General features: G+C 41.2%; 2 protein-coding genes across 3 annotated transcripts; both read left to right on the plus strand.

Annotated features, from left to right (window-relative positions):
• The first annotated feature begins 2,602 nt into the window (after window positions 1-2,602).
• lin28aa (lin-28 homolog Aa) lies at window positions 2,603-10,737 on the plus strand. Its single transcript, XM_084557400.1, has 3 exons — window positions 2,603-2,815; window positions 6,408-6,592; window positions 9,536-10,737. The coding sequence occupies exons 1-3, from the start codon at window positions 2,738-2,740 to the stop codon at window positions 9,753-9,755; spliced, it is 483 nt and encodes a 160-aa protein (XP_084413526.1). The 5' UTR covers window positions 2,603-2,737; the 3' UTR covers window positions 9,756-10,737.
• A 2,782-nt stretch (window positions 10,738-13,519) lies between these two features.
• Window positions 13,520-20,279, plus strand: mecr (mitochondrial trans-2-enoyl-CoA reductase). Of its 2 annotated transcripts, XM_084556951.1 has the most exons (10): window positions 13,520-14,169; window positions 15,088-15,185; window positions 15,279-15,410; window positions 15,493-15,636; window positions 17,957-18,059; window positions 18,221-18,323; window positions 18,407-18,480; window positions 18,578-18,638; window positions 18,861-18,933; window positions 19,034-20,279. In XM_084556951.1, the coding sequence occupies exons 1-10, from the start codon at window positions 13,973-13,975 to the stop codon at window positions 19,198-19,200; spliced, it is 1,152 nt and encodes a 383-aa protein (XP_084413077.1). In that variant the 5' UTR covers window positions 13,520-13,972; the 3' UTR covers window positions 19,201-20,279. The 2 variants fall into 2 exon arrangements, with proteins under 2 accessions (XP_084413077.1, XP_084413078.1); XM_084556952.1 differs by lacking the exons at window positions 18,407-18,480; window positions 18,578-18,638.
• Window positions 20,280-20,291: the final 12 nt, after the last annotated feature.

The raw sequence follows: 20,291 nt of genomic DNA on the forward strand, positions 1-20,291 counted from the left end.
GATAAAATGCAGGTTTAGAGATCTTAGATGTAGGTGTTTACGTTAAAATATAAAATTATGTCCAAGAACATTGTAAATTTTCATTTCTACAATTTAAATGCTGTCATCTATGCAATATAGGGTCCACAAGAGGTCGTTGTGGAAGTTGTGGTAAAGTCACCACTGCTGTTTCCTCTGAAACGTCCATCATGCGTTACATTTATTTCTGTTCATGGTTACACTAAGGAAATACTAACTAAACTGTATTTCCTCTTTGGTTGCTATTAACTAAATCTTTTTTTATTCATTTCTAAATTACACAAATGTGAATTTCTAAAATAAATCTGTTCATATTTGTTTATACGGAAACGAACTGCAACTTTAAATGTGTTGCTTTTCTGTTTTATTTTAGGACGAATCATAATACAGGCCATATAATTTCAAAATCAAAACGATAGTATGCCTTTGTGTCCATAAAAATAACAGATAATTTGTTTCCTGTGTATTCTTATAGGTCATAATAATCATCAAAATAATAATAAATTCTATTAATTGGGCTACAAACTCATTTGTTTTGTCTTTTTTTTCGTTTTTAGACTCTTTCTGGGCTTGGTTAAACGATCACTATCCTGTCTTTAATGCATCCATCATTCCACAAGGACGCAGGACCATCTTAACATGATGTGATCAATCACTATTGATCCATGAATTCGTTTGAGCAACTCGGCTCGTTTCCATGTGGCCACCTTGAATCGTGAGCAGCTTTTATTTATTTTTCAAAACAGTTTCCCCGCATCTGTCCTTTTATTTAATTTAAACCCGCCTCAGTCTTTTTCTTCTTCCTGGCTTCATGTCTTCACCTCGGTGGTTTGACTCGTGTTGAGCTTTTCCTCCTCTGCTGCATGTAAGGGAAAACCCTCCCCCCTCCGAATTTCATCTGGATTACCATTACAAACCCTTCTGTGGCGTGTTAGGACAGCAGCTAACCTAATCACTGATCACAAGGAAACAACACAAAATGATACAAAATATGCAGAACAAGAATGGTCAAATTTACTGCTCTATATACTCGGTCACCTTAAAAAAAATGCTAAAATTAAATTAAAATGTAAATTAAATTGTGTCCAGTGGAGAGGCTGGAACTTCTGGCTCCACCCGTTTTTAATTCTACTCTATTCGTATTCTGTAACCAGTGTCTCTACTTGGGAATTTACTGCATATATTTAGAAAGAAAATATATAGATAAATAGAAAATACTCATGTTTCTGCTCGTTCAGTTTGTTCAGAGGGCAACAGTGCTTTGAGAAATATCTAAATACCTGCAGATTTAGCTCCAGCACATACATATGCCTAGTTTTGCCTATAAATACTCTAAAGGTGGATAAATTGGTGTTAAAATTGACAGCAAATTGAAACTTGCAACCACAGAAGTCCAGAATGGGACAGAATTATTTTATATTTGTTACTAGTGACTGGCCACTTCCCACGTTTGGGCCTCTCCATCACACACACAACATGCAGGGCATCCTTGGGGACTGTAATTGTGAATCACGTGGACGTGACCAAGAGTGTGGGGGGTTTTAGGTGAGAAACTGTCATTTGTATTGACCAACAGAGCTGACCACTGCAGGAAAACGCGTTTCAAACGAGGGAGAGAAAGAGAGAGAGAGAGAGGTGCGGACAGCGTTGAACACTGGGAGCAAACTGGCCCGCAAACATGGCAGAAGGTAGGCTATGTGGAGGTCTTTTGGGGAGTTATCTCTGGAAATGGTTAAGGAGTGCTTTTTGGAGGGGCTGGGTTTCGTTGCATTGTTTTTTTTTTTTTTTCTTTTCCTCCTTTTTTTTTTTTTTTTTTTGAAGAGGGGGTTCTTTAGCAAAAAATCTTCCCCTGTGACCCCCCCACCCTTTATTGTTTAGGGGGAATAGGTTGCCAGCCCCCTTTTGTTTACCTCCCTCTCCCGCTTTCCTTCTCGCTGCGCAGCTTCAGCTTTTCACAGCATTTTGCATGAAAGTGGCAATCTGTGAGGATTACCCAGCTTGAGGGCTAGAAAGGATACTGTAGCTTGGGTGCTAGTTTTGACTCAAGGCAGAGCTGAAGACATGGGTTCCGTCTCCAACCAGGAGTTCCCAGGTTGAGTAACTTAATAAGCCACCCTTTTTTAATTGTATAATTATTTTATTATTATTATTTATTTATTTTGCACGTTTTGCAACTTAATTGAGACGGTTCTTTCTGATGGGACCGTATCCGATTGTAGTGGCACGTTTGAAGGCATTGTTCACACACGTGATGTGAGGTCCGTGCGTCTCTCGGTGTCTCTCCTTAAAATTCTGACACCACGCAGCCGTGAATAAGTTCCCCGATTTTGCGGCAACTTCGCTGAATGTTTACCGAGAACGATCCGTTTTAGATTTTATGAAGGCGGTGATGATTTCGCCCCAAACGATGGCAAAATCCAGCTGGCGGCTGGTGTGTTCGTTTCATCGATTGGTATTGATTATATTGATGCGGTAAAAAAAAAAGAAAAAAAAAAGCGAGAGAGCGAAAGTTTTCTTTTATAATTTTCTATTATGAAATATTGAAACATTATTGGACATTTTGCCTGACATCATTACAAGTTTTGTTTTTATACATATATATTTTTTGTTTTTGTTTTATGCAGGAGTTTGTAAGACGGAGGAGGATGAGGGACCGAGCACCGAGGAGGATTCGCAGCCTCTCCACGGGGACGGCGTGTGTAAATGGTTCAACGTCCGCATGGGCTTCGGGTTCCTGTCCATGACCAACCGGGAAGGAGTGCCACTGGATGAACCGGTCGACGTATTCGTCCATCAGGTAGGACCTGAAACTGAGGCACCCCAAAGACATCCACATTTTCATTTAATGTACTGTGTATAAGACCTGCAGTGCGATCACCCCACCTGTTTCTAGTGTTGATTAACAGATTTGGTTCATCATCAGATCATCATTAGTAGCCTAAAAGTAAAAATACACTAATTAAACAGAGCATTGAGTCCATTAGCCTCCGTCCTTAAGTTGGAATTGTTTAGTTTCTGATTAAAGCGAAGCTAAGCTGGTTTAGATCTGAGTTTTTTACAGTCGTGGTGGGTGTTTCTCATTCTGTGGGGACACGTGTTGCAGCCAGAGCAGCCCGCGTGGTTTTCTGGAGGGAGATTAAAATATGATGGACAAGTCAAAAGTGTGCGTTTTGTTGTTCTGAGCTCCCGGGCTGCATGAAAACTGCGTCTTTAAGGAGGAGGAAAATGTACAATTGATCTTCCAAGAGCTGTGGCCAGTCGATATGTTTGTTGTGGATGTCACATTGTAGAGCCTGTTGCATCTAAAGTGGAAACAGCATACTTAAACCACGGTTACTGATCACTGTCTTTTCAGTCATATAGAGAAATATTCAAAATTTTGCCTATTGTGTCTTCTTATTTAGTTTTTTTTTTTTTGCAGGTTTTTCTATTCCTTACTTGAAGTTTTGATTTGTTCTCCCCTTGATTAAAGGGGAAAAACTCTTTAGTTCATCTGGGGTTTAACTAAATCTTCATTCACCTTTTTAAAAGTGGTGATGATAATCAAGTGGGAGGTGTGGAGGTGGGGGTGCGTTTCCCTCCTCCTCCTTCTCCTCATGTGAGCAAGCATTTCTGTCTGATAAGATAAAGGTTTAGCATGTGAATGAGAGGCATCCCCACTAGCTTCTCATTCACCTCAGAGTTCCTGTCATAAAGTGATTAAAGGCTCTCTCTGTGTGTGTGGCTGTGGTGCACATGCTCTTTAAAGCCAATGTAACACACTACGTTAAAGGGGTGCATTTCCTTGTTCACACACCGCCGGCAAAGCTTTCAGCCGTGGAGAAATTTGCCCTGTTGCTTCTTGAAAGATTTCACTAACTCAGTTTGGCCCAATTTTCTACTGATTATTGGCAAGTTCTCTTGAGCAGCTCTTAACTTGTTTCTGTCTTCTTGTTGCCAGTTTATGATGATGCATACAGAGAGATTAAATTCTTCTTCAGGAGAGTAGTAACTGAAATAATGTTTGACTGTACACAGGAAGCTATATCATTACTCATATTGTTAGTTCAGTTGAGGTTAGAAAGTTACAGTTCAGCGCTTCAGCAGCTCTGAGATGTAAAGGAAATCAAAAAGGCATCAGTATGCCAACTATCACGCAGCGTTAAACAAAATCCAAATTGCTGCCCAATTTCATGTCATGACTTAATAGGAGCCTAAAAATTGAGACATAAAGGTTGTACTGCTTGCTGCTTTAATTGAGCAATACCCTCACGTTGTAGTGGTTGTCATTTTATGTAGAAGAAATGCGTAACCAATGACTTAGTTCCCTCCCTGTCAGCAGAAAAGGTAGAGACCCGTGCTTCAGTGATGAATGTATTGGGGTTATGGCAACGTAAAAGGCCTCAGTCCTAAAATTAGTGGCCGCGTGTCAAGCAAAATTAACTCTCAGGGTCTGCAGGTCTTTGTGCAGGTGGACAATAGAGCCATGCATCCGAATGAAGGACCCCTCGGCCGTGACCGAGCCCCTCTTTGTCTCAGCAGCAGCCCTGCTATTGTCCCTCATAGCTCTGATGTCTTTCTTTGCCTCCCCTGGGTTCCGAAACCATTCTGGATATAGCTTGCAGTCGATATCACCCACTAGATCATCCCCAACGTACCAGGTCCCTCATGTTAAAAGAACCCACCTTGATCCTGTACCTGTGTGTGAGGATAACTTCACGGGGCCATGTGGCTGGTGAGGGTCTGTTATGGGGGTGGGGAAGGTCACACATGGGAGAGGAAGTGGGTTAACGGTCACCAGGGCAGGCCTGATGAGGCTGTGGCTCTGCGGCTGTCCATGTTGCCACTCAAATGTCATGGCTCAACAATCATGTTTCCTAAGGACTCTGCAGCAGATGCTCAACTGTGACTGAGTGCTGAGGGATTAGAGAAGACAGGACTTTTCTTGTTGTTTTTATTGTTGAAGAAGGCGTTGCTGGTATGCGGGATTCCCATCTAAACTCTGAGCATCTGCTGCATCGGAATTATTTGTGTAATCTGAAGCTGCGTCTTTGAGATTTACTCCTTGTATCCACATAAATTATAACCTGTCCAAAAGGATTGTCTTTATAATTAACTATGAAATTAAGATTGCGCACCGTTGGTCTGTGTAATAGATAGGTGTGAGTGAATCAAAGAAAATGGGATTAATGTCAATGAAAAGAAACCTGCTACACTACTGAATACTTCCTAAGTCAACAGTCTGTGGTATCCAAGAACACTGAATCTACCAAGGGGATTTTAGAGAGGAGTTCCCCATGTTGTGTTAGTCAGTCAAGAGTTTATCCTCAAAACCACACCACAGCATCCCTTCCTGGTCATTGCTCTTTCCTTTCTTTGGGAATCAGATATGTTTGTGGCACAACATTTGCATCTAGAAGTCTTCAATAGTCACTTCAGGTGAATGTTGCATCAGTGAATACATAGTGAACGACATGTACAAACCTCCATTTCCATTGTTGTCCCATTCTTGTTTAATTATCCAAGGACAATTCCTAGGTATTGCTATTGATCAAACAAAATGAAATAATCAGGTTTCTTGAAAAAAAAAAATAAAAATCATATTAAATCAGTGATACCAAAGGGAGATATTGATCAATTGTGCTTTCTTTCAACTTGTATCCTACATGTCTCTCTGCCAAACAACAATCCAAGGAATTTCACCCTGACCCCCAACCTCACAGAGAAGCCTTCTCACCCTACCCCCAGCCTGAGCACCAACCTCTGCATCCTGCAGTTTAGGGTTAGTAGTAGTAGTAGTAGTAGTAGTGGTGGTGGTGGTGGTCAGTGTGTTAGTGGAGCTTTGTGATGGGGGTGGGGGCAGCAGTGTGGAATGCTGTTCCTCTTGAGGGGGGATGGGTTGAAGGTTATCCTCATCAGGTTTACCACTCAAACACACAGCAAAAAGACAATGCTGCATTAAGGCAACAGTGCTTTGTAATGCAGGGCAGTGTGCACAAACTGCTGGGTAGAGCGGGAACAGCAAGCTTTGAGGAGTTTGTTTATTTATCAGGTGAGGCAGAGTGATCAGCTTAAAATACCTGATAAGTGCTATTGGGCGCTGATGGTATCACACGGCGAAGAATGGATGGGGGTTGATCTCAAGGGTCAAAGTCTTGTCAGGCTCATTGTGGAGGGAATTTCGCAATGCCGTAATATGGGAAGTTTTACAACATCAAACTATTTACATCTTACTAAGAATTATGTCTGTGATGGGGAAGAGATTTAAAAATTCATTCAGCTCTTTCTGAATGAAGCCTTTTCTTCTTGTTACACCTAGGTTGATGCAAATTCCTTACACGCTCGAATCCCCATTATTCACCAGGTTGGTCATAAAACTGGAGATAAAATATCACAATGTTCCCTTTCAGAGCAAGTTGCACATGGAAGGCTTCCGCAGCCTGAAGGAGGGCGAGGCGGTTGAGTTTACTTTCAAGAAGTCATCCAAAGGCCTGGAGTCGCAGCGAGTTACTGGACCAGGCGGCATCCACTGTGTGGGCAGCGAGCGGAGGCCCAAAGGCAAGAAGGTCCAGAAGCGGCGTTCAAAGGGAGACAGGTGAGCACGGATGAACCGGGAAACGACAGGAAATGCATTTTAGTATTTGGTCTGTTGCATAAGCAAACGGGAGGAGGGTATTCTGTGAAAATGAAGTAATAAAGTATATAATTTTATTCGCTTTCTGCTTCTCTGCATGGAAACGCATGAATACCATGGATATTTTGCAAAAATATATATATAAACCCATCCAGTAATGCTATCTAAAAAACTTACTGCTGCTTAAACATTAACAAACTCCAAACAATATATGTGACAATGCCATAAAAAGTAGCTTTGCTTTAAAGATGTGACTAATAGACCTCCTCTGCAATTAATGTAATTATTAAAAAAACTGTGACAGTGATTTTACAACCATAGACATCACAAGCTTTGAGTCAATGCATCTTTCACATAATCCAGTTGATTTGTAAATTGGGTTAACCTAACTTAAGAACAATTTTATCAACCCCCAAGGAAGCAAATGTAATCTTCCAGTTGATCTAAAAGAAGCCACAGATGCACAGCTGTCATCAAACACAAACACAACAATCCACAGTCATTGTTGTATTTGGATCAGATATACAATGGTGTTGTGGTTTCTCCCCGTTTTCCTTCCTCTCCTCCAACCCCAACCCCAACCCCCACCCCTAGCCCTAGCAAGGGTCACATCAGCAGGCTTGACGTGTGACCTGGATCAATAACTGTTTAAATCTGCTGGCCCCTGGTGAATTCACACCGGCCCACTCTCTTTCTTTGCCTAAACCGCTTCCTCTACCAATGTAATTTGTTACTCCAGAATCAGACCAGTTACTCCAAAATCACAATCTCGGCATCATTATTCCAGATAAGCTGTAGATTCGTGGGTCATACTGGTGCTTTCCCTTTTTTGAAGACAGGGGAAGGTTTGCTTAGGATTGTTAGAAATGTAGCCAAAACCATGTGATGGAAATAGCTGAAATAGTTCTCATAGTCCTCCTTATGAGTCATATAAAACAAAACATATTTCTTCCAAAGAGCCAAAAGTTTATTGCACAGGCTACAATGTCCCTCCCAGCAACAGAAACCAGAACTAAGGGGGTCTTGAGTTTGCATCAGTCGTTGAATATCAATATAAACCCCCCCCCCAGTCAGTTGTGATTACAGCCAGAGAGTAGTCAGTGTGAGAACAGAGATCATTACTGCCTCAAAGAGTCCTAAGAGGCTCGGTGTGGTTCAATATCTCCTGCTAGACCACACTGATCCATGGAGAGCATATCGTTCTCCTTTAGCATGTGGGTTCCTAATCGTATTTATGATAGCCAGGAGTGTGCCGTTTATTGTAGGTCCATCCTCATGTTCAGAGTAACCCACCGCTTTTTGGTCCACACTGCAGAGACCGTATGCCTCTTAATAGTTAACCTTTTAATAAATATAAATATATAATGTGCATAAATATATGTGTGTGTGTGACTGAGAGAGGGGAAAAAGCTGCTGTCCATTTAATTGATAACAGATGCACGAGTCCAGGCAAAGGGGTGAAAGGTCAGTGTTGTCATGGAAACGGCGTATGAGTAAATGCAAGAGAGCAGAGTGGCTGGGATGAGATTGGGGGGTTGAGGGTCAGGGTTCAGAGGTCATTACTGCAGCTTTTTTAGACAAAGGAACCACTTCCCTTTCCCTCCACTTGCCTCCTGATGGATGCTGATGTTGGGCGCTACTGTGATGTGACGGTGTAGACCTTGACACCACCCCAACGGCCGCTGCTACAAAGCTGCGCTGACCCCTCGGTAGCCTCCCCGTCCAAACTTCATCTGCCGCACAAAGGTGGCAGGGGGTCCGCTGAGGAACAGCCTGACCGCCCAACGCCCACCACCCATCTGTCTTTTGGCCCTGTACGCGTGGCCATTCTATAGATCATGTTTGAACAGTGGTAGCCGATGGCACCCCTCATGGCTCTCACTGACCCCTTATGGTATTCATTTTCTAAAGTTCAATGCTGATGAAACGGAGGTCTCTCTTTGACACAATGGAGGGCTATCGGAAGCTTTTGGCAGTGACAAACTGACAAAAAAGGACAAGCTGTGCTCAACACCTGATAATATGATGCATGGTAACTAAACCAAAAGCTTGAAAATATAGTAGTTCTGCCTCTTAATAGCTAACCTTGTCCAAAACATGTCATACAGTTTGGTGGTATTTTCTGATCATCCAAGAAACATGAAAAAGTTTTCAAATGTTCAAATTCAGTGCGGGGTGTGACCTGGAATGCCCTCAACTTATGACCAAGTGATTTTCAGTTGAAACGTTGCCATCTAGTGGCAAATCGGTGCAACTTACAGACCATCCAGCAGCAAAAAAGTTTGACACTGACAATCCTGTCTTCGAATTCATCTCAAGGGGGCGAAAGGTTCTCCGTGCGAACGTGAAATCTGGGATTAAAACACATGTATATATTCAAGCATACATTTAAACCACCATCATTAGTATGACCAACAATATACAGTTTAAAAAAGTGCAGTCACCATATTACTAAAGTTAAAAGTTATTTTTTGTTTTGAAGCCAAAGAGCATTATCATCTAACTCTGCAGTTCCCATGATATTTCTCTATAATTTCTGCACATTGTTTGACTTTACTGTGCTGCTGGTTCACTCTCATGCTATGCTATGCATTAAACAATTTCCTTGAAGGATTAATAAAGTATTCTGATTCTGATTCTCTCTGATGGATATTTCCGTTAGAAGGTAGCGGAGATCAAAAGTACAGCAAAAAGACACGTTAATATAAGACATTCATCAAATGGACAATGACATGCCTCTAAATGCATATTAGCTTTGCTAACATACAGTATAGTTATAGTCACTTAAATGCTAAGAAAGATGTCATAGGTGCGTCCACTGCCTGTGTTTTCTCACGGTGCCATAAAAAGTTTGCCTCTTCAAGTTTAATCAAAAATAACATCTGAATTCTTTGCCTCTTTTAGGTGCTACAACTGCGGAGGCCTGGACCACCATGCCAAAGAGTGCAAGTTACCACCCCAGCCCAAGAAGTGCCACTTCTGCCAGAGCATTGACCACATGGTTGCTAGCTGCCCAATCAAAGCACAACAGTCCTCACCGGGTTCTCAGGGAAAACCATCCTCCTTGAAAGGAGACGAGGAGGAGCACAGCCACTCGGCACCACCTCCCGAGACCTCCGATTAAAGAAGGGATCCGATGCCTGGGAAGCACAGAGGCCAATCAAACTGCTTTGATGGAGAGGAGGGAGACATGATCCCCTTCCAGCTGTTGAAGCTGCTTTTGGAACTACCTCAGGTTAAAAAAAAAAAAATACTCAAAGAATGTTGATGAAGTTTTTGTTTTCATTTGGTGTAACACTCAGGAATACTGCTGTATTATTGCACTCAGGACACTTGCTAAATGTATGAATCACTGAATCACTGCTGTTGTTTAAGGGGTCTGAGATTGTAGTGAGCAATGCCATATAATCTTTGAGTTTAGTTTTCTTTTTTTTATTGTGACACTGTGCCTCTGCTGTGGGCATTATACCGCTTCTGTTTGAGTAATACTGATTAGTGTAGAGCTACACTTTCGCTGCCTTACCATTTAGTCTCCTTCCTGACTGTTACACCTCACTATCCGACAAGGCAGAGACGTAACCGTTAGTACCTCTGTTATGAATGTCAGTTGCATATTGCATGGGGCCTGGGAGGGTTCGTGAAAAAACATGGGACGGGTTTGAGGGTATAGCTATAGGCAGGCAATGTTTTGGCATCTGCCAATATTGCAGTTGACCATCCAGGTTTCCTGGGGCCAGAGGTGGCTCCCAGTTTTTGGTCATTTTTATTATATTTTTTTTGTCATTACATTTAATCCATCCAGTGTTTTTGCTGGCTGTCTAAAAGTGCATGGTCTACCTCATTGGTGCATGTTTGATCTGCTACTAAAACAGTCGTGCTAACTGCTCCTGGTAAACCAAATATTCTCAGAGTACAGCTTTGGAGATTGTAATTTGAACTGGGATTAAATCGTTTTTGCACTACAGTATTGCCAGAAACTACGACATGCCTCCTTAAAAAGTAACTTTACATCCTCCCTTGAAAGCATGTTTTTACTGACCTCCAGTGGTTCAACTTCTCACTATGACACAATGATTTACTTCTGTTTGTGTGGTGCTACAAAGCACACCTCAGAACACAAACAAGACAGTCTCCCAACCATGCAAACAGTCTCACGTAAAAGGCATTCATAGAGTTATCTTGCTTGAGTGCTGAGGGAGCTGTACAAAATCTATAACTTCGCGGGTACTTGGGGTGAAGAATAATGGATATTTAACCACAGGCTGTCGGGGCAATCAAGATACTCTTCAAAGTCTCACCCAGAAGGCACAGCAAAACCCTTTTTTTTTTTTTTTTTTTTTTTTTTTTTTCTCAGCCGGATGTTAAGTTACTCTGCAATTTTCTGGGAGCGCAAAGCATTATGAATCTTTCATCTATTATATTCTCATTTTAGTGGCTGCTGTGCAAAAGACTGCTGCTTTATAATTACCTCAACTTGGATTTGATAGAGTTCCAGCCAGTGGGATACTAATACCAGTACATGTACAACACCACTTCTAATAAGATACTTGACTTGGACTGAGTGCCTGAGGGATCAGGCTAGCTCTCCTCTTGATACTTGAATAAACCGAGGCAAAATCAGACATGATGTTGCCAGTGGGAAGGCTGGTATTTTTGTTTCAATCCAGTGTGATCCACTTCTAGGTAGTTATTTAAGACATTACCTCCCTATATCCCTTAGTAGGGTAATAGTTCAGGAACACCATGCCTGCACGGAGGAGCATGTAGGACTAGCTAGCTAATCAGCATTTTACTCCCGTTTTACAGGAGAAGCTGACTGAGTCTTTTACATCCAATTAATATATATGTAAAATTATTCTAAAGCCTTTTTAAAAATATCATGCTACTTATTTATTTTGATCCAAGAGTGCTGCAGCTTCTCCTTCTGCTCCTGTTGAAGCATCTCGGCAATGAATGTCCTAGTAGACCTCGCAAACCTGCAGAATGTCTACAAATTCAAAGCTACATATTACTTGAGAATATATGAGGTTAACACATTTTCAGCATCACGGTATGCATTTGTACATACAGTATGTGCTTTTTAAATCACTGTCATTGTCCTTAAAAATATGATTACAATGTGACAGTAATATACTGCAACATAACATACAGGACATACTGTACAGGTACATAGTATAATGAGGAATGACGAAAACTTTTTTATTTTTATTTTCTTGTTTTATGATTTTCTTTCATCTTGATTCACGATGAGCCTTTCAGCGGAGAAGTTCATTGTTATACGTTTATCTATGCCAATGCAATGTCACTCTGCACTAATCATGTGTAAGATGCATTAATTTTTGTTTTTTAAATGTTCAGTTTAATCGCCTTTGAATATGTGTTTCCTATTTTAGATTATGTTTTTACATTTTCATAAACCTCATACAGTAAGTTGGTGGCTGGGGGAAAAAAAAAAACCAAATACCTCCACTCTTAGGCTCATCTCAGGAATGACCAATCTGAGAACTCAGGGAATGCTTCAGATTGATTGGAAGGAGTCAAGGAGTGGTTGTTCCAGACAAAGCAGGGATTAAAAGCTCACCCACAAGATGGGAAGCGTGCAACATCGAAACCAAAGTCAAATGGGCTTGCGAATGTCAATAGTTTTGTCTTTACATTTAAGATTTTGGTCAAAAAAAGCAATGACTACAAATGATCCGAAAGAGCTTGACAAGCTTATTTCCATGCACCCAATGTGATCTATGTGGTTTGTCCTCTTTGACATAACTTGTCATGATATGATATGAAGAAAATGTTCCACTATTATTGTATTTTTTCCTCTATAATCGTTGTAGATGGGGATATAGTAGAATATTGTAAAGGGACTGGGGCTAGTAGTATATAATCCGGGGTTGTCTCATCTCAACACATCGATACTAGGTGTTTCAGACTATCAATGCTTAAGACGAAAAGAATGTGTGACAGATGACTAAACACTCAAATATTACCTCATACTCAGTTTTGGTAGCGTTCATGTGTTTTTAAAGTTTAAAGGTGGTTTGGACAATTTCATGGCACCAATTTGGTAACGCAAGTGTTGTGTTCAGGTGAAACTTCTATTCACTGTGCATTTTACCACTTAAAGTTGCAGTGCCATTATGACTTCAACACTTTTCCTTTCTCTTCAGTAAAAAGGAATAGAAACGATCACTTCTGTTCATCGATTTCTGTGAAACCACTGAATACCTTATCTGTCAAACTAACTGGTTTACAGCAATTTGGACACCTAGCTTTCTCACAAAAGGTGATTTGAAGTGTTTATAATTTTTTTTGTTTAAATATTCTTCTATACTTAATCTCATGTTTTCACTTGGACACAATGGAAGTTCACGCCACAGACTCTGATTGTAACAAACCTGTTTGACCCCTCAATAGTGTGTTATTGTGATTTTATTGTCGGGTGTTAGATGGGTTAGATATTCCCTTAAAAATCCGAGGACCTGTATGAATGTGTGCTCAGGGTAACATTTATCGTGCGTCAAGGCATTCTGTATTACAGATTTGTCACATGCGTGTTTCAAGGTACATCACATTTGTGACCATCAGCCATTTGATGCGTGGTGTTGTATTATATCAGGTAAATGGCTCGAGCGACTTTGGGGGGGGAAAAAATGTGCATTTATTACTGATGAATGTATCAATGTTTACTGCCATAAAACTACAATTATCTTGATCTCAGGTGATTTAATGGCTAGTCTGTCAGCAATGAGCAGCATGTAGGATTTTCAAAGTAGCCTATTACTGTGATTATGTTTCTATATGTAAAGATCTGCTCCATTTCCTAATAAACATGTCAATAATCACGTTTTCCATGTCTTGTACACTGTTTGCTATTCCAATTTCCCAAAATGTTACTTTATTATTTATATTGTGTGACTGACTGGAATAATATATCAAGAATATTTACTTAGTAAAGGTATGGTGAGTAGGCTACATTTAAAAGAAAGTTATGAAAAGCATTGAACAAATGTTCTTAAACTTGCCTCAATCCTTCATGTTGAAACTGAAAATAAAACTGAAAGGTTCACAGTATCTCATGCAATACATCAAGTGAAATATCAGTTCCTGTTAATTAGCTGGTAACCTTACCAGAAACCTAGCTGTGGCGGTAACTGCAGCGAGATACCGCTCCTATCCACTGGGGGCGCTGCTGTCTGTTTATATTCTCAATGACAAGATCTTATGGGTAAAATCCAACATGGCCGCCACGTGAAGCCTGAAAGCTCACAGTAATACGCCTCTAACGACTAATATTATTAAATAGCAGTGCTGTTACTATTCATTTAAGTTAAGTGCTTGGCAATGATGTGGTTGTCACTTCACACAGTGTGCTTAAGAAGCCAGAGAGTTTGTAGAAGAAGCTTCGCCGCTTCTCTTTTCAAATGTTCAAGGCTCAGTGACGCTAACGTCTCCCACTTCAGTCATTCAGCTGGACGCCCTGCACAAACATGCAAGGCTCTTCTGTACAGAAACCACGGAGAACCTTCTCGAGTCGTTCAGTAAGAATGTCTGTCTGTTTTGCATTTATTTACTGCGACCATGACAGTCCAAGTGTTATTCTGCTATGTGGTTAATTCGGTTTTGCGACTTCCTTCCATGCTCACGCTTTCATCTATTAAGAGAAAAACAAATTTTAAGACACTTCTGATAAAGCATAAATAGTACCTTGGTTTGTTCTTTATTTACTGTCTATAGTTCAGGGAGTTTTTTTCCTGCAGGTGCACTAACACCCGATAAGCTAATTACTGTCCTCTGGGGGAGGATGTGGTCAGGAGAACGTTTCTTCTTCTTCTTTTTCTTCTTCCAGGAAAAGATTATTGACAGCTGTAGGACTTCCACATTCTCGCGATGTGCAAGCATAAATTTAAACTACTTATTTTCAAGAATCGTCTGAGCAACACATATAACCATGACATAAAAATGGTGCATCTCTCTGGTCTCAAAACAGATACTTTTTATAAACACTTAGCGACCTAAAGATGCAACACCATGCTATACCAAAAAAAAAAAAAAATTAAATACTGACAAGCAACACAAACGTGACATTTATGCCTGATTGTTTACTGAGGGTTTCTCATAACAAATTCTGCTGTGGTGTATTTTTTATCATTTTATTTATTTCCAGCCAACAATCTGAAACAAAAACACATAAAAGGCAACAAATCCGCTCTATTGTTTGACTAATGTGATCTCATTGATTCAACATTATGCATTGACTTAGGCTTTTTTTTTCACGACACTGATCTTGAACAGTGTTATACGTTGTCTGTTTTGTAGGTCTGACATGTAATAAGTTTTTCCATCTTGTTGGCGGAGTGTGAAAACACCGCAGACAACAATGGAAAGATGACTTTTTGTTTGATCCGACCAAATCAGAGTGTTATAATGAAACCAAAAACATTTTTGGTTGTTGTCAGGTTGGAGGATATAGATCTACCCCCCATAGGTGCAAAGGATGTCCTGGTTAAAGTGCTTGCAGCCCCAATCAACCCGGCTGACATAAACATGATTCAAGGTATTTGGTTTGTTGGTTTAATCAACATCATGACGCAGCAGTTCTGCAGTTGCCTAATAAGATATAATAATCAGTTGTTTTATTTGTTTTTAGGTACTTATGCTATCCTGCCTGATCTCCCAGCTGTTGGTGGAAATGAGGGCGTAGCCCAGGTCGTGGAGGTGGGAAGCCAGGTGAAGTCCCTCAAAGCAGGAGACTGGGTCATCCAAAGAGATGCGGGTCTTGGTAAGTTGCAGCTTGGCTAACATGAATGAGTCCTCAGGTTTGAGCATGAAACCTTGAGAGTTTTGTGTCTTTGTGTGAGCAGGAACATGGAGGACAGCGGCAGTGCTGCCTGAGGATAACTTAGTCTCACTGCCTAATGACATTCCCCTGCTGTCTGCTGCTACGCTGGCGGTGAATCCCTGCACTGCCTTTAGGATGCTCTCTGACTTTGAAGATCTCAAGCCAGGTGACCTTTTGCATAATCATAATATACATATTTTCCCCCTATTAAACTACACTGAACAAAAATATAAACGCAACACTTTTGTTGACAGCAGGAATGTCCACCAGAGCTGTTGCGCGTGAATTGAATGTTCATTTCTCTAGTATAAGCCGTCTCCAAAGGCGTTTCAGAGAATTTGGCAGTACATCCAACCGGCCTCACAACCGCAGACCACATACCACGTGTAACCACACCAGCCCAGGACCTCCACATCCAGCATGTTCACCTCCAAGATCGTCTGAGACCAGCCACTCGGACAGCTGCTGCGACAATCGGTTTGCATAACCAAAGAATTTATGCACAAACTGTCAGAAACCGTCTCAGGGAAGCTCATCTGCATGCTTGTTGTCCTCATCGGGGTCTCGACCTGACTCCAGTTCGTCGTCGTAACCGACTTGAGTGGGCAAATGCTCACATTCGATGGCGTCTGGCACGTTGGAGAGGTGTTCTCTTCATGGATGAATCCCGGTTTTCACTGTTCAGGGCAGATGGCAGACAGCGTGTGTGGCGTCGTGTGGATGAGCAGTTTTCTGATGTCAGTGTTGTGGATCGAGTGGCCCATGGTGGCGCCGGGGTTATGGTATGGGCAGGCGTATGTTATGGACGACGAACACAGGTGCATTTTATTGATGGCATTGTGAATGCACAGAGATACCGTGACGAGATCCCGAGGCCCATTGTTGTGCCATTCATCCACGACCATCACCTCATGTTGCAGCATGATAATGCACGGCCCCATGTTGCAAGGATCTGTACACAATTCCTGGAAGCTGAAAACATCCCAGTTCTTGCATGGCCAGCATACTCACCGGACATGTCACCCATTGAGCATGTTTGGGATGCTCTGGATCGGCGTATACGACAGCGTGTTCCAGTTCCTGCCAATATCCAGCCACTTCACACGCCCATTGAAGAGGAGTGGACCAACATTCCACAGGCCACAATCAACAACCTGATCAACTCATTGTGAAGGAGATGTGTTGCACTGCGTGAGGCAAATGGTGGTCACACCAGATACTGACTGGTTGTCTGACCCCCCCAGTAAAACAAAACGGCACTTTTCAGAGTGGCCTTTTAGGCTACCTTTACACGGAAACTATCTGAACCAAAAGCGCAAAAGTGGCGTTTCGTTTTCACTTTTAACTCCGCATTTAGACGAGCGTTTCTGAAACAATTCTGTGTTCAAACGGAAACGCAAAAGTGTGTGAAATTTCATACACATAGATGCAGTATACCGCCAGATGGCTAGGTGGCTACACTCCCAATAGTGCCTGCGTAGAGGTATTTACTTTTCTTCTACTTTTCCACGCTTAGCGCGCGAAATACATTAACCAAAACAACCACTTGGATACAAATTATTGCGGCTAGGGCCTGTTGAACCTCCATCGCGAAGCTCGACATGTTGTTTACTTGTTTTTCCGGTCCTGTCGCATGCTTGTCACGTCATTTCTATTCGACGAGAAACGCAGTTTTGCGTTATTCACCCTTTGCACGGTGACGCGAGGGTGGAGCGTTTTTAAGATTTCCACTCTGGAGGGTGGTTTCACTTTTTTGCGTTTTCAACCCTCAAAAACGCCGTCACCATCTAAACGATATAGGACATCCGATAAAATGTTTTGCGCTTTTCACCTCCAATCGTTTCCGTGTAAAGTGCCCCTTATTGTGGCCAGCCCAAGGCACACCTGTGCAATATTCATGCTGTCTAATCAGCATCTTGATATGCCACACCTGTGAGGTGGGATGGATTATCTCAGTAAAGGAGAAGTGCTCACTGTCACAGATTTACACAGATTTGTGAACAATATTTGAGAGAAATGGTTATTTTGTGTATATAGAAAATGTTTTAGATCTTTGAGTTCATCTCATGAAAAATGGGAGCAAAAACAAAAGTGTTGCGCTTATATTTTTGTTCAGTGTAATAACCCATGGGTTACTCCAAACAGCAGCTTCTGGTGCTAAAAATGAAACCAGCTCACGCTTGCTCACACCAGTGAGTCTGGCTCCAAAAGTAGACGTCCTTAAAATAATGTCCCAATGAAGGAAGTGAAGTGCCTGCTGTCACAGCTCGCTAGTTGTCAGTCATTTTTGGATTAGTCAGGCAGTGCCAAGTGCTGGTACGGGTGTAAGACGTCAGCGCCATGATTACAACATGGAGTGACTAAAAAATGTTAAATCTGAAAGGCGATTTGAGGATGCAGTACTAGGTTATTACGTAAGATATGATGTGCTGTGCAGTAGTCTTGGCCAGCATGTGATGGTTTCCCTCTATCTGATGTCATTTTAGGTGATTCTGTGATCCAGAATGCAGCCAACAGTGGAGTTGGACAAGCTGTCATACAGATTGCTGCTGCAAGAGGAATAAACACTATCAATGTTGTCCGAGACAGGTCAGCTCAGTCTTATTTGATTAAGTCACTGCAGCTCTGTTCCTTTTTCTAAGTAGAGGAAGTCTTTTCTTATAAGTTTGTCAAAGTGCAACAGAGAGAGAAACTAATTTTACTGTCCAAGAGCTGTAATGAAGTTCTTCACTGTGTCTTCCCTTTTCTAGGCCAGAGTTCACACAGCTCTGCGATAGGCTGAAGGCCATTGGAGCCACTCATGTGATCAAAGAAGAGGGACTGAGGCGGCCTGAGATTAAGGAACTGTTCAAGGTCTGTGTGTTTGAAGGTTGTTTTGGAGATGCCTGTGTGGTTTTGCTTTTCAGTGAATTAACAAAATTCTATTTTTTTTAAAGACTTGTCCAAAACCTAAGCTAGCATTAAATGGAGTTGGAGGCAAGAGTGCAACAGAACTGCTCCGTCATCTACAGTGAGGATGCTAAAAAATCTCTGCTAATATGATACGACATCCTTGCACCGCAGAGAAAAGCCAGCCATATGATTATTATAACTATTATTTATTTTAGGGTTGGTGGTTCTATGGTGACGTATGGTGGGATGTCAAAACAGCCAGTGACAGTTCCTGTGGTAAGATGAACACTGCTGATAGCCCTTCAGATTTAAAGAAATACATTCAGATCACGGGAAAAGCAACTGCTTGCTTTCTTCTTGAGAGTTAGATTGATACCTTTCTACTGTGAGAATGGAATCTGCACTGTCCCCTAACTCTTGTCAGGAATGTAAATTTCCCAAAATGTTACTTTATTATTTGACTGTGCTTTTTTTCTTTTTTAAATTTGCTCTCTCCAGAGTGCTCTTATTTTCAAGGATGTGAAGGTCCGAGGGTTTTGGGTCACACAGTGGAAAAGAAATAACTCCCATGGTATGTTGGCGTTATATAACCTGATTTATGAAATAAATCTAAAAAGATATAAATCGCTTTTAAGCTGTATTTAATGAATAATTCTGTTTCTTTGATGAAGGAGTGTTTAAGGCCATGCTGGATGAACTGTGCTCCCTCATCCAGAGGGGGAAGCTGACCGCTCCTATCTGCACCGAGGTGGGTTTCCAAGAGTATCTAAAGGCTCTGGATGCATCTATGCAGCCTTTTACTTCAGCAAAACAGGTGCTGATCATGTCAACTGGCTGAACTCATCAACTGACCACTACACCACTATGGCCATGGCGTAAGAACAGATGTGCAATCCCAGGTCTGACGCATTGTTGCCAATGTGTCAACACTTTTAACACATGTGCTCAACAAATGTATCATCAAGTTGGGCTCGAAGTTCAGTATCTGTCATGTTATGCAAAGACACTTAAGTGTTTACGGGCAATAATCATAAGCTCATCTCTGTTTAGTGATATGAGCTATCATGGAACACACATTATATCATCTTATCTGTTATGTTTAGCAACACATGACCTTCCTTCTAAGGTAAATGTACCCAGTAATGAACAAGTTAGAGCAACAATATTGATTGACTGGAAAAGATTTATTGTTGTGGAACCACTGATGTCAATGGTGCATTGACACTTTCAGCTAATACAACAGTGGTATAATTACACGAGTTGATGATTTCTGGACTTAATATAAATAAATACAGTAAGGTTTGACAGTTTCAGGGGAAAAAAAGCTTTGACAAAAGTCTGGGTATGATCCAAAATCTCATAGTTGACAGTAGTTTAGAAAACAAGAATACAATGTAGTTTTTCAATGCATTGTACATGAAGTGTTCACCCAGTGTCAATAAACTGAGGTCACCAAAGATTGCTGAAACCAAAGGTTGTTTTTTCCCTCTGTATAATTATATCTAAAGTACGACTCAGTTCATATATAGCTCACATGATTTAAAATATGAAAACACATCCAGCAAATATTGTTATTTCAAACAAATGTCCACATGGCTACATTGGTACTGATTCCTCCTCTCACTCAAAGACGTGTCTGTGTTGTTGTTTTTTATGTTATGTTTGAGCTTCACTGTGCAGACTTATGCATGCATGTTATTGTCGAAAGGGTCCGTTAGTGCAGTTGGACTCAAATCTTGTTTATGGTAGTTCAGCTTTTGAAATGGGAAAATTGTAACATATTCATAAATAGTGTATTTTTCATTGTTGCAGGAGGCAGAAATGTTTAGAAAAATGAAAAGTGTCCAACAATTCAACTTTTTTGTAGAAATAGCTCATCAGACAAATAATAGAATGAATTCAAATCAGAAGATTCTTCAAACATATTTG

The sequence above is a fragment of the Chelon labrosus genome (assembly GCF_963514085.1).
Source record: "Chelon labrosus genome assembly, chromosome: 12".
In the NCBI taxonomy this organism is placed as follows: domain Eukaryota; kingdom Metazoa; phylum Chordata; class Actinopteri; order Mugiliformes; family Mugilidae; genus Chelon; species Chelon labrosus.